This window comes from Myotis lucifugus, unplaced genomic scaffold (assembly GCF_000147115.1).
Source record: "Myotis lucifugus unplaced genomic scaffold, Myoluc2.0 scaffold_37, whole genome shotgun sequence".
Classification (NCBI taxonomy): Eukaryota; Metazoa; Chordata; class Mammalia; order Chiroptera; family Vespertilionidae; genus Myotis; species Myotis lucifugus.
The window spans coordinates 8,088,466-8,104,378 of record NW_005871085.1 but is presented as its reverse complement, the minus strand read 5'-3'; the positions used below and the strand labels follow the sequence as shown (position 1 = coordinate 8,104,378).

The 15,913-nt window shown below is 41.6% G+C and overlaps 1 protein-coding gene across 12 annotated transcripts in view; it reads left to right on the top strand.

The window, feature by feature from the left end:
• The window catches only part of NDC1 (NDC1 transmembrane nucleoporin), a 51,007-nt gene that overhangs the window by 21,868 nt on the left and 13,226 nt on the right, over positions 1-15,913 (top strand). For 6 of the 12 annotated variants that reach the window (XM_023752789.1, XM_006087336.2, XM_014454618.2 and 3 more), the window contains 7 exons: positions 522-603; positions 2,980-3,138; positions 6,549-6,794; positions 6,884-6,993; positions 11,517-11,567; positions 13,968-14,031; positions 15,147-15,247. In XM_023752789.1, coding sequence (XP_023608557.1) covers positions 522-603; positions 2,980-3,138; positions 6,549-6,794; positions 6,884-6,993; positions 11,517-11,567; positions 13,968-14,031; positions 15,147-15,247 — 813 coding nt within the window. Of the gene's footprint in view, positions 1-521; positions 604-2,979; positions 3,139-6,548; positions 6,795-6,883; positions 6,994-11,516; positions 11,568-13,967; positions 14,032-15,146; positions 15,273-15,913 lie in introns of all 12 variants that reach the window. The other 6 variants (XM_014454619.2, XM_023752786.1, XM_023752785.1 and 3 more) reach the window with 5 other exon arrangements.

Here is a 15,913-nt window from a genome sequence, read left to right as displayed (position 1 = left end):
ACTGACTTTGAGTGTGGTAGCAAGCAATACTTTGTTCCTGCCTCACAGTTTAGTGGGTGGAACCAGGTGAGACAAGTAAACAGGCAATTACAATAAATTATGTTAAGTGCCACAGTTGAGAACTGTGGTGTATGTTTGTGTGAGGGAGGCCAAGGGAAAGTTTCAGGAGGAAGTGATGTTTTTGTATGTTTCCCACCATAGAGTTGGGAAAGAACACAGAAAGTTCTTTGGTTCCATGTAGCGGGGACCTGTAGTGGGTGGGGTATCCTATAGAGCAGCAGTGGCCAACCTTTCAGACCTCGTGGACCACCAGTGGTCCGCGGACCACCGGTTGGCGACTGCTGCTATAGACGATAGAGATAGGAAAGTTCTGGAAATCTAAAAAGGAAGGTTAAATATTATTTTTTTTATGAAAAATTTCAACTGATTTCCCCGTATATACATCATGTTGAGCCCAGTTCATAAGTAAGATTTTATGTAAATATTAAAAAAAGTAAACTATGTTTTTCCCCCCCTTTTAGTATTTGGCCTTGCAGGACCTGATGTTGCTTTCTCAATATTCTCCTTCACGAAGACAAGAAGTTTTTAGTCTCAGCCAACCAGGTAATACTAAAAGTAATAGACTTGACTAGGCATGTGTGTGCAGAAAGTGTTCTATTTAAAGTTTTTGGTGAGATAGGTATCCTATATAATAAAAGGCTAATATGCAAATCAACGAACGGCGGAATGACCGGTCGCTATGAAGTGCACTGACCATTGGGGGAAGACGCTGAATGCAGGAGCTGCCCCCTGGTTGTCACTGTGCTCCCCCAGAAGCCAGGCTTGCAGCTGGCAAGTGCAGTGGCGGTGGCGGGAGCCTCTCCCGCCTCCGCGTTAGTCAGACATCCCCCGAGGGCTCCCGGAATGCGAGAGGGCACAGGCCTGGCTGAGGGTCGCCCCCCCTCCCCCGCCCCCCGCCCCTGCCCGAGTGCATGATTTTTGTGCACCGGGCCTCTAGTATTTAATAAAATATCACACATGAAAGAGCCCATTAAATGAAGTCATGATTTAAATCTTGCAAATAAAACAAAGTGTTTATGTTGTGGTTAGAACTTGTGTCATCAGGAAAGGTATTTTTAAGTTTTTATATTATTTCCTTCAGGCCCCTCATTCCCTTAACTTGAAGAAACTATGAAGTAGATTGACAGTTTTAGAGCGAGAATGCAGTTTAAGAACCCTAAAAGTTTTAATACTACAGGGGTCTTAAATGTCAGGTGTATCAGGTGGTCTAATCTCTAGATGGGGGACCTAATTCTCAGAGAGAATAAGTGGCTTAAATAAAGTTAATGTCAGAGTTGGATAAGAAATTTGACTCCCAAGTGCAGAGCTCCCCTTCCTGCCATGCTACTCTGCCTCAATTAAAAAAATTAGAAAGGAACTAGATTTGATGGTGACCCAAAGATGCTATTGGTGACTCTTACTTGCCAACCTCTTCAAGATGGTAATTGTGCCAGTGCTCTGCCTTATTTCTAGGAAAAAAAGAAACATCCCTAGTCAACACCGGGAAACAGAGAACTGGGTAGCTTTTTACCTTCTTTCTAATTAACTATTCATTATTTTGCTAAACTTGCCCATTCCCTGATTGTAAAATAAACCTTCTTTATAGTTAAATGTTACATGGAAATAAAATCGAGTTATATAAAAATATAAATGATTGAAGCTAGTCTCCTTTTAGTAACATGAAAAATGTAGCACTGCTGATGTGGAGAATAACTGTAGCAATAGTTTTCTATCAGACTTAGGTTAACTTAGGAATTCTCTATTTTTTTTAATATATATTTTTTATTGATTTCGGAGAGGAAAAGAGAGGGAGAGAGAAACATCAATGATGAGAGAATCATTGATTGGCTGTATTCTGCATGCTCCCTACTGATGATCATGCCCACAACTCAGGCATGTTCCCTTGACCAGAATGGAACCTGGGACCCTTAGTTCCCAGGCCGACGCTCTACCCATTGAGCGAAACTGGCTGAGGCTAGGAATTCTCTATACATTAAATATTTTCACCAGAAATTCAGGTAAACTGTAAGAAGGTGGCATGTTCTCTGCCAGAGAACTTTTTATTCTAGGGCATATTATTAAAATTTAACTGGACCATTACATAGTCCCCCAGTGGTCCTGAGTTACAGCAGTATAAAACATTCTAGGGCCTGCTGATGGAGTATGTTGTTAGTTTGCAAGTGAAGTGGTGTTCCTCTTGAGTTGTAAAGGGGAAATGTTTAAGGGAGGATCTAAATAAAATGATGATTGGCACCCAGGATGGGGAAACCAGTTTTCAGTGGACTCCTGCTATTCCCAGCACATAATGAAGTACAATTGATTTAACATGACAGCCCTAAGAGATAAAAGTCTTAGAAAATCAAAAGATAATGAGAAAGAAGAATGTGGGTCATATAGCTCAAGTTAAATATTCAGCAGACATGTAAACTCTTCAAATATAAAGTGTGATTATTACACTTTTACAAATAATGTGTAACTCCTATGGATATAATAGCAAATAGGGACTATTATACAAATGAAAATATAAGGAAGCACAGTGGGTCAGATAGAGGTCACCAGGGGCCATGGTATACATCTCATTAGACATGCTAGTGTTTGTTGTCTTAGTCTTGAGTCTTCAGTATTGCTAGTAAAGAAACCCTGGGCATTTGCACTGAAACCATTCTCTAGTGTTTGGCCTTATTTTAATGATCAGTTTGAGAGGTTTTTATGGTAAAATAGCAACTTTTTGCTTGTAGACTTTGGGGAAAATTATTTCATCCAAATATTTATTGAACTGATGTGTATTAGATGGCATGAATATGAATATAAATAGTAGCTTAATAGAGAAAAGTGGGCCCTGATGCAAAGTGTAATATAGCATTTCTAACTGATTTTTGTCCTCATTTGAGGGAGTATACAATTATATACATTTTAAAAGTTGGTGTTTGGACCTTTTAGGTGGACATCCCCACAATTGGACGGCCATTTCAAGGGAGTGTTTGAATCTTTTAAATGATATGACTCAGAAACTGGTGCTCTACCAGGAAGCTGCTGCAACAAATGGAAGAGTAATGTCTTCCTCATACACAGTGGAGCCTAAGAAATTGAATTTTCCAGGTAACTGCTTGTACTACTAAGAGAGGGGAAAACATTTGCATTTTATTTCCTAAGAAAGATGATGGTAGTTAATCTAAAGCAGGGGTCCTCAAACTTTTTAAACAGGGGGCCAGTTCACTGTCCCTCAGACCGTTGGAGGGCCGGACTATAGTTTAAAAAAAAACTATGAACAAATTCCTATGCACACTGAACATATCTTATTTTGAAGTAAAAAAACAAAACGGGAACAAATACAATATTTGTATTTGCATGTGGCCCGCGGGCCGTAGTTTAAGGACCCCTGATCTAAAGATATGTGTATGAGTGTGAGATATATGTATATTTAGGGAAACTGATCCAATATGTGGGATATTGCACTGTACCAGGAATAAGAACTTGGTATCATTGTAGGTCAAAAAAATTAAGTCCAGTGCGATGATGATGTACAATACAAGTGGAGGATCTTACGCTTTTTCACCAAATCCCTTAAGTAGAAAATGCCTAGGGATGTAAGAATATAAATAAAGGACTTAATGTTCAGATGCTTTTTGGATCTAGGCATTTAGTAAAAGTGGGTGAAACTGGCTAGGTGAGGATGGTGGTAAACTTGGGAGCACAGGCTTCATCTGAAGGGGGAAGCTATGGGTTAGCTTTAGTCCATTATTCCCATGTGAGAATTTGGACCCAGTATCTGAATTTGTGGTTTTTTTGTTTTGTTTTTGAAGAGAATGTTATGTGAAATCGTCCATATACCCAAAACAAATAGATTACAGTTGAAAAATGATTGAAATAAGTTCATGAATGTCAGATTTTAAAAGGTTCTAGAGTATTTCAGATGTCATCAACTTTCAGATTAGCACTTATTTATAGAACTAGAAGCTCAGTGCACAGATTCGTGTACTGGTGGGGTCCCTTGGCCTGACCTGCACCCTCTCACAATCTGGGACCCCACCGGTGTACAATTGGGGCCGGGGAGGGCTCCAGGGTGTGTCCGGCCCATCTTGCCCAGCCCCGATCGGCCGGACCCCAGCAGCAAGCAAACCTACTGGTCAGAGCATCTGCCCCCTGGTGTTCAGTGCGCATCATAGCTACCGGTTGAACAGTCAAAGATTATTGTAACATTGGATTAAAGCAGTGGTTTTCAACCGTCCTAATGCCACGACCCTTTAATATAGTTCCTCATGTTGTGGTGACCCCCAACCATAAAATTATTTTCGTTGCTACTTCATAACTGTAATTTTGCTACTGTTATGAATTGTAATGTAAATATCTGATATGCAGGATGTATTTAGGCGACCCCTGTGAAAGGGTCATTCGACCCCCAAAGGGGTCATGACCCACAGGTTGAGAACTGCTGGATTAGAGGGATCACGGGTCTGAAGGGGTTTTTCATTATCTTAAATTGTTGTCGTATCCCATCATATACACAAAATTTGCCTCTAAATTTGAGGAATTAGCCCTAGCTGGTTTGGCTCAGTGGATAGAGTGTCGGCCTGTGGACTAAAGGGTCCCAGGTTTGATTCCAGCCAAGGACACATGCCTGAGTTGCGGGCTCGATCCCTCCCAATAGGGGGCGGGCAGGAGGCAGCCAATCAATGATTCTCTCTCATTATTGATGTTTCTATCTCTCTATCCCTCTCCCTTCTTCTCTGAAATCAATAAAAATATTTTTTTTAAAAATTGCCCTGACCTGTTTGGCTCAGTGGATAGAGCGTCGGCCTGCGGACTCAAGGGTCCCGGGTTCAATTCCAGTCAAGGGCATGTACGTTGGTTGCGGGCACATCCCCAGTAGGGGGTGTGCAGGAGGCAGCTGATCGATATTTCTCTCATCGATGTTTCTAACTCTCTATCCCTCTCCTTTCCTCTCTGTAAAAAATCAATAAAATATATATTTATGAATAAATAAATAAATAAATAAATTGATTTTTCAAAGATTTCTAATTGCCACTCTTAAAAAGTCACGTAATTAAAATGTAGTACTTTATTTTTTTAAATTTTTTAAAATATATTTTATTGATATTTTTATAGAGAGGAAGGGAGAGGGAGAGAGTTAGAAACACAGATTTTTTAAAATATATTTTATTGATATTTTTATAGAGAGGAAGGGAGAGGGAGAGAGTTAGAAACACAGATGAGAGAGAAACATCGATCAGCTGCCTCCTGCACACCCCACACTGGGGATGTGCCTGCAACCAACGTACATGCCCCTGACCGGAATCGAACCCGGGACCCTTGAGTCCTCAGGCCGATGCTCTATCCACTGAGCCAAACCGGTCAGGGCAAAATGTAGTACTTTAAATGTTTAATGTCTTACTGTGGTTTTACTAAGAAGATAGAATACTAGTCTATAATTTTTTGTCTTTGTGCTTTATGCTGACTGGCACGGCAGGGAAAATGTTCCTTTGTTTTTGTACCAGACTCTAAATAACCAGACTTATAATTTGTGAAGAAGCTATTTGCAGATCAGATTTGTAGAGCCAGGTGTGTACATATCCTGGGCAAATTGGCCTTTGGTGTGACTTCTGTTAATTTGAAAGAACTTTGAGGAAAATGGGATAAGGTTAGCACCCTTATTTGTACATTTTCATAATATAATTTTAATTATGTTTAGCCAAGTAGTTGTTTGTTATAGTAGAAAGGTGCAGTAAAACTGGAAAGATTCTAATGCAATAATTGAAGTTATTTCCGTCTATCTTTATAATAAAAGCCTAAGCGACTGTTATGGCAGAATGACCGGTTGCTATAATGCGCACTGACCACCAGGGGGCAGACACTTAATGCAGGAGCTGCCCCCTGGTGTTCAGTGCGCTCCCATAGGGGGAGCGCCGCTCAGCCAGAAGCCGAGCTCATGGCTGATGAGCGCAGTGGTGGTGGTGGGAGCCTCTCCCGCCTCCGCGGCAGCACTAAGGAGCAGCAAGGTGGTCAGGAGCGAGGGCTCCCAGACTGCAAGAGGAATGTCTGATTGCTGGCTTAGGCCCAATCCCCCCGGGTATCGGGCCTAAGCCAGCAGTCGGACATCCCCTCACGGGTTCCAGACTGCGAGAGGGTGCAGACTGGGCTGAGGCACCCCCCCCCCCTCAGTGCATGAATTTCGTGCACTGGGCCTCTAGTACAAAAATAAAATACGAATTGAGAAGTTTATTCAAAACAGCCTAGAGAAACTGACCTTGAAGATGAGGATATCTGTGGAGGGAAAAAAGCAAGAGAGGCAGTACCAATATGACAGAAAAAGATGTTTAAACCTTCTTGAGTGGTCATTGAGTTGCAGTAGTAAAACCAGGATCTTGAGAATGTAAACCTAAATGGAAACAACCTACTGAGCCTTGGGTAATACATTAAACAAAAAATTAAGATGTATAAAATTTGAGAACCCTCAGGTTGGCCTGTTTGGATCAGCTTGCCCCTTCAGCGCTCTATCTGTTCTTTTGCAGAAGAAGCTACTTTTCAGACCCCAAAATCTAGTCAGATGCCTCGGTCTTCAGTGCCACCGTCAGTTAAGACATCACTGTTTTCGCCAAAATTATCTACACCTGATATTTCAAGTCCCCTTGGATCTCCTTTTGGCTCTACTGTAATAAATCGGATGGCTGGAATTTTTGATGCAACCACTGGCTATGGGTCACCTCAAAGTTCTCAGCTAACAAGAAGAGGGCCAAGATTATGGTCTTCTACCCCCGGTGAGGACTGTTTATTTTCTAAAATTTGAAATGTCAAAGTTGCAGAGAATTAGATAGCCTAAGTTTTCACCGTTTTGTTTTTTTATTAGATCAGCAAATGAATGGATTTTCTAATCTTCCATCTACAGTTAGTGCTGAGGGTAAGACAATGAGACAGCCCAGTGTGATTTATTCATGGATTCAGAATAAACATGAACAGGTATGATGATATGGTATAGGATTTATATTTGCATGTAGTATTGCGAGCATAAAGAATCTCAAATGAGTAATCCATAAGGAATAAATAGGACTTTTTTTTATGCTTCATATAGTAAGTTGTCCCATATGAAATCTCCATTTGTTAACTTGTTTTGAGTTATGCTTGGTTAGTGGAGGAACATGGACACAAGTGTGGCTGGAGCCGAATGAGTGATGGGAAAGTGGTCGGTAGGTGGGTGATGAGGTCAGAGGGGTAGCAGGCACCCAGAGCTCATTGGGCCCATTAGGATTGTATAAGGCTGACATTTTCTTTGAGTGGGATGGAAAGCCATTGTATGGTTTCGCCCACAAGAATGACATGATGTAACCTTGAACTTTTAAAGTACTGCTCTAACGGCTGTGTTGAGATGACATTCTCAGAGAGCAGGACTAGAAGCAGAGACAGTAGTAAAGCTCTTGAAGTAGTCTAGTGCAAGGTGGTGGTATCTGTGACCAGAGTGGTTGTGGTGGAGACTCTAAGGTTTGATCAAGGTCTGGATATATTTTGAAAGTAGGTGCAATAGGCTTTGCTTATGATTTAGTTGTGGTGTGTAAAATAGAGTAAATATTGACTTTACAGAAGAATCTGAAATAAAAGTAATATAGTTATAATTTATTGAGTGCAATTTGCTAATGATTCTGGAAGAAGGGATTTGATGGAGGTGAAATGGGAAAATTTGGAATTTGATTTTAAACATGTTAATTTAAACAGATCTTGGTACATAGCCAATGGAAAATACTGAGTAAGAAATTAGACATATTTCTGAAGTGTGGAGAAAGTTCTGTGCTAGAAATGTAAATTTGGCTCTAATCGGTTTGGCTCAGTGAGTAGAGTGTCAGCCTGCGGACTGAAGGGTCCTGGGTTTGATTCCGGTCAAGGGTACGTACCTTGGTTTCAGGCTCAATCCCTGGCCCTGGTCCCGGCCTGTGCGGGAGGCAACCAATCTATGTGTCTCTCTCACATCAATGTTTCTGTCTCTCTTCCGCCTTTCCACTCTCTCTAAAAATCAATTGAAAAATATCCCCTGGTGAGGATTGACCAAGAAAGAAAAAGAAAAGAAGAAATGTAAATTTTGAAGTCATCAGAGTATAGACAGTATTTAAAACCATGAGACTCTATGAAAACTCTTGGGGAGTGTAGATACAGAAGAAAAGAGATGCAAGAACTGGGACCCTCCAATGACTAAAGGTCTGGGAGATGAAGGATAGCAAGAGACCAAGTGGCTATTGAGGTGAGAAGAGAACCAAGAAAAAAGTGTTCCAAGGAGAAGTGAATGTCAGATACTGCTGGTAATAAGTAGCATGAGATTCAAACTGATAATGAATTGTTGCAATGTGCAGGTCATTGAGTCCTCGTCAAGAGCTACTGGATGGAGTAGGGGGAATGAATGCTTGATTGGCATGGAGTCAGGAGAGATTAAGAGAGGACTTGTAGACCACAAGGAAAGCCAGATCTTTCCAGGAGTTTTGCTATAAGTGGAGCAGTAAAATGGGGTAAATGCTGGGGGGAGTTGAGGGATCAGGGAAGGGTTTTACTTTTTATTTATTTATTTTTTAATTAAATCTTTATTGTTCAGATTATTACAGTTGTTCCTCTTTTTTCCCCCCATAGCTTCCCTCCACCCGGTTCCCACCCCACCTTCCGCCCTCACCCCCCCACCCACTGTCCTCATCCATAGGTGCACGATTATTGTCCAGTCTCTTCCCACACCCCCCACAACCCTTTGCCCCCCAAGAATAGTCAGTCCACTCCCTTTCTATGCCCCTGATTCTATTATAATCACCAGTTTATTCTGTTCATCAGATTATTTATTCACTTGATTTTTAGATTCACTTGTTGATAGATGTGTATTTGTTGTTCATAATTTGTATCTTTACCTTTTTCTTCTTCTTCCTCTTCTTAAAGGATACCTTTCAGCATTTCATATAATAGTGGTTTGGTGGTGGTGAACTCCTTTAGCTTTTCCTTATCAGTGAAGCTCTTTATCTGACCTTCAATTCTGAATGATGGCTTTGCTGGATAAAGTAATCTAGGTTGTAGGTTCTTGGTATTCATCACTTTGACTATTTCTTGCCACTCCCTTCTGGCCTGCAAAGTTTCTGTTGAGAAATCAGCTGACAGTCGTATGGGTACTCCCTTGTAGGTAACTGACTGTCCTTCTCTTGCTGCTTTTAGGATACTCTCTTTGTCTTTTGCTCTTGGCATTTTAATTATGATGTGTCTTGGTGTGGTCCTCTTTGGATTCCTTTTGTTTGGGGTTCTCTGCGCTTCCTGGACTTGTAAGTCTATTTCTTTCACCAGGTAGGGGAAGTTTTCTGTCATTATTTCTTCAAATAGGTTTTCAATATCTTGCTCTCTCTCTTCTTCTGGCACCCTTATAATTCGGATGTTGGTGCGCTTGAAGCTGTCCCAGAGGCCCCTTACGCTATCTTCATATTTTTGGATTCTTTTTTCATTTTGCTTTTCCGGTTGGGTGTTTTTTGCTTCTTCGTATTTCAAATCTTTGACTTGATTCTTGCGATCCTCTAGTCTGCTATTGGAACTCTGCATAATATCCTTTATTTCAGTCAGTGTATGCTTAATTTCTAGTTGGTCCTTTATCATAACCTCGAGGGTCTCACTAGATTTCTTGAGGGTCTCACTACATTTATCGGCGGTTTTTAGAAAGTTCTTGAAAAACCTTAAAAGTGTGGTTTTGAACTCTATATCCAGTAGTTTGCTTTCCTCCATTTCTGTCATTTGTGTCCTGTTTCTTTGTCTCCACATTTTTTATGCTTCCCTGTGTTGGTAGAGTGGCTTTGTGTGCTAGGTGTCCTATAGGGCCCAGTGGCTCAGCCTCCCCAATTTCCTGAGGTGGACACTCTTGGTGTACCCCTTTGTGGGCTGTGTGCACAGTCTTGTTGTAGTTAAGCCTTGATTGTTGTAGGTATCACTGAGAGGAATTGACCTCCAGGCCTATTGGCTGTGAAAATCAGCTGTGTCTACAGTGGGAGAACTTCTGTGCTGAAGACACCCTTAGGGGCAAGACTTGCTTCAGTGGGGCTTTGTTGCTCACTGAGTCTGCCCCCTGAGTGTGACCCTTATGGATCTGAGGAGTTGTAATCTGGATGGTCCCACTCTGACCACTGGGTACACTGGCTCTTGGATCTAAGGAGGTGCTAATTTAGCCTCTGCCTGAGGCTACCCAGCAGGAGCTACGAAGAGATCTGCAGATTCCCCTTTCTTGTTTGGGGTTTGGAGGTGCCCAAATGAGGCCCAGCTGTGAAGCAATGCAAGCTGCTGTGGGGCCTTGGGCCTTCCCTTGGAAGTTCTGGGTCTGTCTGGCCCAGCTGCAGTTTGTTAGGTAATTTTCAGATTGCAAAGGGCCAGGGCATTCATATGCAAAAGCCTCTGCTGCAGCTTGGGTGGGGCGGGGTCTCGGGGGAACAAAAGGGCGGAGCAAGCAGCTATGGCTGATCCTCAGCCCTGCCCCAAGGGGCCCCACGTCTAAGTGTCCTGGTAATTGCTGCAAGCACCTTTGAGAGAAAGCCGCCCTCAAGTTCCGAGTTCTGCCCGCTGCCAGACAGTCCAGTTTCTCCCCGTATGAGTCTAGGTCCCCAGAGACTCACTGGGAACTGGAGTTCAGAGCAGTCGGGGGCTTGTGGCTCCCTCCCGATTCAAAAAGACATCGGTGTCCTCAGTCGCCAGCTTTTGCCACGTGCGCTCTTGCCTCCGTACCTCTGCACTCCACGTCCGCAGCTCCTCTGAGCCTCAGTGTGCTTTTCTCTTTCCTTCTAGTAGAATTTCCACTCAGCCCGCCTTCCTGTAGTTCTGGATGATGTCCGTTTTGTCTTTTAGTTGTATTTTTGAATTTGTTGTGGGAGGCAGCAATTTCCGGTGTTTACCTATGCCGCCATCTTGGTTTCTCAGGGTTTTACTTTTTAAAGATGGGGAATAATTACATTTGCTGATAGAAGGATCAATTAATAGAGGGGAGAACTGAAGGCATTTTATGACTTCAGTATCCCATATGGCTCTAGATGCCATAAATACTGTCAGTTTATAATACTAAGAAATTGTTTTCTCTATAAATGTCAACTAGTAGAAAACCACTTCACAAACTAAGATTTGAAGATGGGGGTAGGGGAAACATATATATATAGAGGCTAAAGAGCAAGATAGCCCTGAAGAATTGAGAAAGAATATGGTCTCAGAAAATATTACCAGAACCACTGAAAATTCCTTTAATTATGACAGGTCTTTAATTGGGGGGTGAGACATGTGTACATAGGAATGCAATTTAGGTTAAATGGCCCATCTCGATTATCCAGTTTATTGTACAAATGTATTTCCTTACATGGATTATTGTAAATACTGTTCTTTCTCTCTAAGATGGGAGGTGTTTTATTTAAAGTAATGTTAAGGAGAACCGGGAAATATGTGGTACTACATTTAAATAGAATTGAAACTGTAAATGTGTTCATTCTTTTTTTTTTCCAACTCAGATTAAGAATTTCTTGTCAAAACGGGTGCTGATAATGTATTTTTTCAGTAAGGTAAGAATATGTAGATATAGCATTGGGAATGGGGGGCGAGGAAATGAAATAAGAAATTAAGTAGCAGATAGGATTTGACTTCTAAATATGTAGCTTGGCCTAGCTGGTTTGGCTCAGAGGATAGAGCGTCGACTTGTGGACTGATGGGTCCCGGGTTCGGTTCCAGTCAAGGGCACATGCCCAGGTTGTGGGCTTGATTCCCTGAGGGAGTGTGCAGGAGGTAGCCAGTCAGTGATTCTCTCTCATCATTGATGTTTCTCTCTCTCCCTCTCCCTTCCTTTCTGAAATCAATAAAAATATATTTAAGAATAAATAAATAAGTAGCTTGATCTTAGCAAGCTAGGCAGCTTAGTATTAGTGCTTCAGTAAACCTCCGTTTTAACAATAGCTGCCCATTCTCACCTCACATCTCACCTCAGTGGCTTCCTGGGGCTTGACTGTAGTTGGCCTATTGAGTGTCTTGGCTGCAGATAGCTTTGTGCTGATCTACAACCCTATCCTGCAAAATGAGCAAATCCATGACGTTCCTTTATGTTTCATTGTCCTGCTAACATCTTTGTGGCCAATTTGCTCTTCAGAAGAGAGATGACTGTGTTAGATTGAAGATGTTAAACTTGTGTTGCATAAAAAGTTGTAATTCAGGCCACAAACTAAAAGACTTTCCAGCTTGTCTCTCAGCTGCTTGCTCCAGCTGCCATAAGAGAGTAAATCTCAGTTGCAGAAGCTGAAAATTCATTCCTGTTTTCACTGGCGACAGCTGTTGTGTGTTAAATAATCCTTTGATGAGGAAAAACCTTTGTCCGTATGTAGGGGAAAGAATATCTGTTTTGTTCTCTTTTTTAATCCAGCTTCTCTCTTTCTGAAGATATTGCAGTATTAGCTAATATTGCATTCAATTATGCTTTAAAGTGGAAGTTGCATTGACATACATTATTTATTTTTATTCTTTGGGAGTGTACTCTTGTGGGGAGAAAGAGCTGAGTAACTCTGATAGAATATAGATGCACATAACAAAGAAACACTTGAAGTTCTTGACATTTTACCCCCCACTAATGTGGCAGGGAAGAGCCATCCTCTAATTACCTTTATAAAAAATAATCTACCATAGAGGTTTGGGTAAACTATGCGACCCCTAAAGAAGGTGTCTTCCACCAAGAGGAAGAGGAATTAATTGTCTGAAGTTTTACTTTAGTGCTTTGTTTCAGAAAGATGTACCCCATGCTCTTTTCACTTAAGTTCCCTCATTTAATTCTAACAGCATTCCTGTGAGTTGTTTTCTTGTCCTCATTTTACTGATAAGGAAACTTGAGGCTCAGAGAGGTCAAGTAGCTAGCCTAAGGGTGCATAGCCAATAGGTGGCAGGCAGAGGCTGAGCAAGATCTCCTTTTTTTCTTGGAGGTGAATGCTGCTTTGATTCTAGGTTTGCAAGTGGATCTATTGTATGATAAGGAGTTATAGACATTACTCTTTGATGTTGAGAGATCTAACATGCTGTTGTACTTAATAGGCTTCACTGGGTGCATTACCAAAGCCAGTATTTGTATAAATGGGCTATTGTTTGTTGCTCCATACTATTCGGCTTTGTTTTATTAAAGAAAGTTGGGTGGTTTGGAGTGGGGTTGAGGGTAGACAATTCAAGAGAGGTAGTATGTACTTAGGTAGTTCTTTTGTTTTGAAAATAACTGATCTCTATACTAATCCTCTAAGATGGGTTGAATGTGTGCAACTCTTATTTTAAATGAGAAACTGAGGCACATAGAGATTTAGGGACTTGGCAAGGGTCACATAGTAAGTTGGTGGCAGAATGCTTTATTGCAGTTAGATCACATTGTATAAGAATTCCAGATTTTAATTCTTAAGAGGCAGCTGTGCATTTTCTCTTGTTATAGTCTACGCTAGAGGCCCGGTGCACTAAATTCATGCACTGGGGAGGGGGGGTGTCCCTCAGCCCAGCCTGCACCCTCTCCAATCTGGGTCCCCTCAGACATCCTTCTCACAATCCGGGACTGCTGGCTCCCAACTGCTCGCCTGCCTGCCTGATTGCCCCTAACCACTTCTGCCTGCCAGCCTGATCACCCCCTAACCACTCCCCTGCCAGCTGATTGATGCCTAACTGCTCCCCTGCAGGCCTGGTCCTCCCTAACTGCCCTCCCCTGCTGGCCTGGTCACCCCCAACTGCCCTCCCCTGCAGGCCCGGTCCCCCCTAACTGCCCTCCCCTACTAGCCATCTTGTGGTGGCCATCTTGTGACGACATAGGGGTGGCCATCTTGTGTGAGGGTGTGACGGTCAACTTGCATATTACCTCTTTATTATATATGAATAGGATTATATAGGATAGTTGATTAGATAAGAGTTTTTGCCCAGTGGAACTTGCTTAAATGTTTTTGTTGTATTTGTAGCACCCAGAGGCCTCCATTCAAGCTGTTTTTGCAGATGCCCAAATGCATATTTGGGCTTTGGAAGGTAAGCAATTTCAGTGATCTGCAACTATGATTTTAATTATCAGTTAAATATTGAAGTGTAATCCATGTAAGGTCAGTTCTGGATTTTGATCTCAATCTTTGAATTTTCAGATACATTTTTATATCTTTGTTTTATCTAGATCATTTTTCTTAAATATTTAGGTGTGCTTTAATCTGGGCAGAAATTTTCCTTCTATATAAGCAGAGAAACTGGGCCTGGGATTCTTGCATATCTTTTCTCTCTCCTTCAAAAAAACTGCAATAGAGAAATTGTTTTTAACTCTCAATTTATGTTGACATAACTTAACATTTAATATATTCTAACATATTTAGCTTAAACATGTAAACTTAGTTGTTAAAGAACTTACAATTTATGTTATAGATCTGCCTTCTCAAAGCTTAAATGATACTTCAGAGAGGCCTTTTCTGACCCCTAATGAAAAGTATCCTCATAACCTTGACTGCATTCCCTTATTATCCTTTGTTTTTCTTCCTATCACTTACCATTACCAAATGCAGTATGTGTGTGTGTGTGTGTGTGTGTGTGTGTGTGTGTATATGTGTATATATATATACATATATATATATATATATATGTCTAAGAGACCATTATAACCAGTTGACCGAACGACCGGTCGCTGTGACGTGCACTGACTACCAGGGACAGACACTCAATGCAGGAGCTGCCCCCTGGTGGTCAGCGTGCTCCCATAGCCAACCTCTTGCAGCTTGCCAACCTCCCACGGTCCCTCCCCCTGGCCAGCCAGGCCCGATTGGCCCCGATTGGGACTGGGTGAGATGGCCCCGATCGGCCCCAGTCGCTGGCCAGTCCAAGGAACCCCACCCATGTACAAATTCGTACACTGGGCCTCTAGTCATTTAGAAAAACAGTTTGTTACTAGAACATAAAGCAGATTATCTTATTCAAGACTACTGCAGCTAAGCACTGTTCCAGTGCCTATTCTGATCTTTGCCCATTTTTCTGTTGTATTACCTCCTCTCTTTTATTTAGAAGTTCTTCATATATTAAGATTATCAGTCCTTTGTCCAATTGATATATGCAAGTAGATTTGCCTAATTTTAATTCACTTTTAACTTTTTTGTTTTCCCCTTGAGGTTTGTCACACTTAGTAGCAGCGTCATTTACAGAAGATAGATTTGGAGTTGTCCAGACTACACTACCAGCAATTCTTAATACTTTGTTGACACTGCAAGAGGTAGGCAAATGTGGATGGAGTGGAGGTAAAGGTCTTTTTCTCCCCCTACCCCACCCTAGTCTTTGAGTTTGTTTTTTATATATCATGATATTTATTGAGTCACAAAACATACTAGTATGTTAGAAGTTAAAATAATGGTACTATTATCACCCTCAGGAAATTATAGTCTAATATCAACTAGGAAGAGATCATTTTGATTCACTTATAAATAATTTTGTAGTAACAGAAAAAGAAAGTATATTAAACCTAGAGGCTATACCTCCGGTATTAATCAGATTATTTAGGACATTGGGATTCTGTTCAGTTTGGATCCTTACACAATTTGTATTTACTGAAAGTAACATGTAGTTAAATTACCCATGAAGATAATAAGTTACCTATTGGCCAGAAGCCAAAAAAGATAGAGCTGAGGCCAGTGGATCCCCCACCATCAGGACGGGTGCATAGTTTTCTGTGTTTTAAAAAATATGTTTTTATTCATTTCAGAGAGGAAGAGAGAGATAGAAACATTAATGATGAGAGAGAATCATCGATAGGCTACCTCCTGCATACCCCCTACTAGGGATCCAGCCAACTGGGGCATGTGCCCTGACCAGGAATCAAACCCTGACCTCCTGGTTCATAGGTCGACACTCAACCACTGAGCCACACTGACGGGGCAGGATG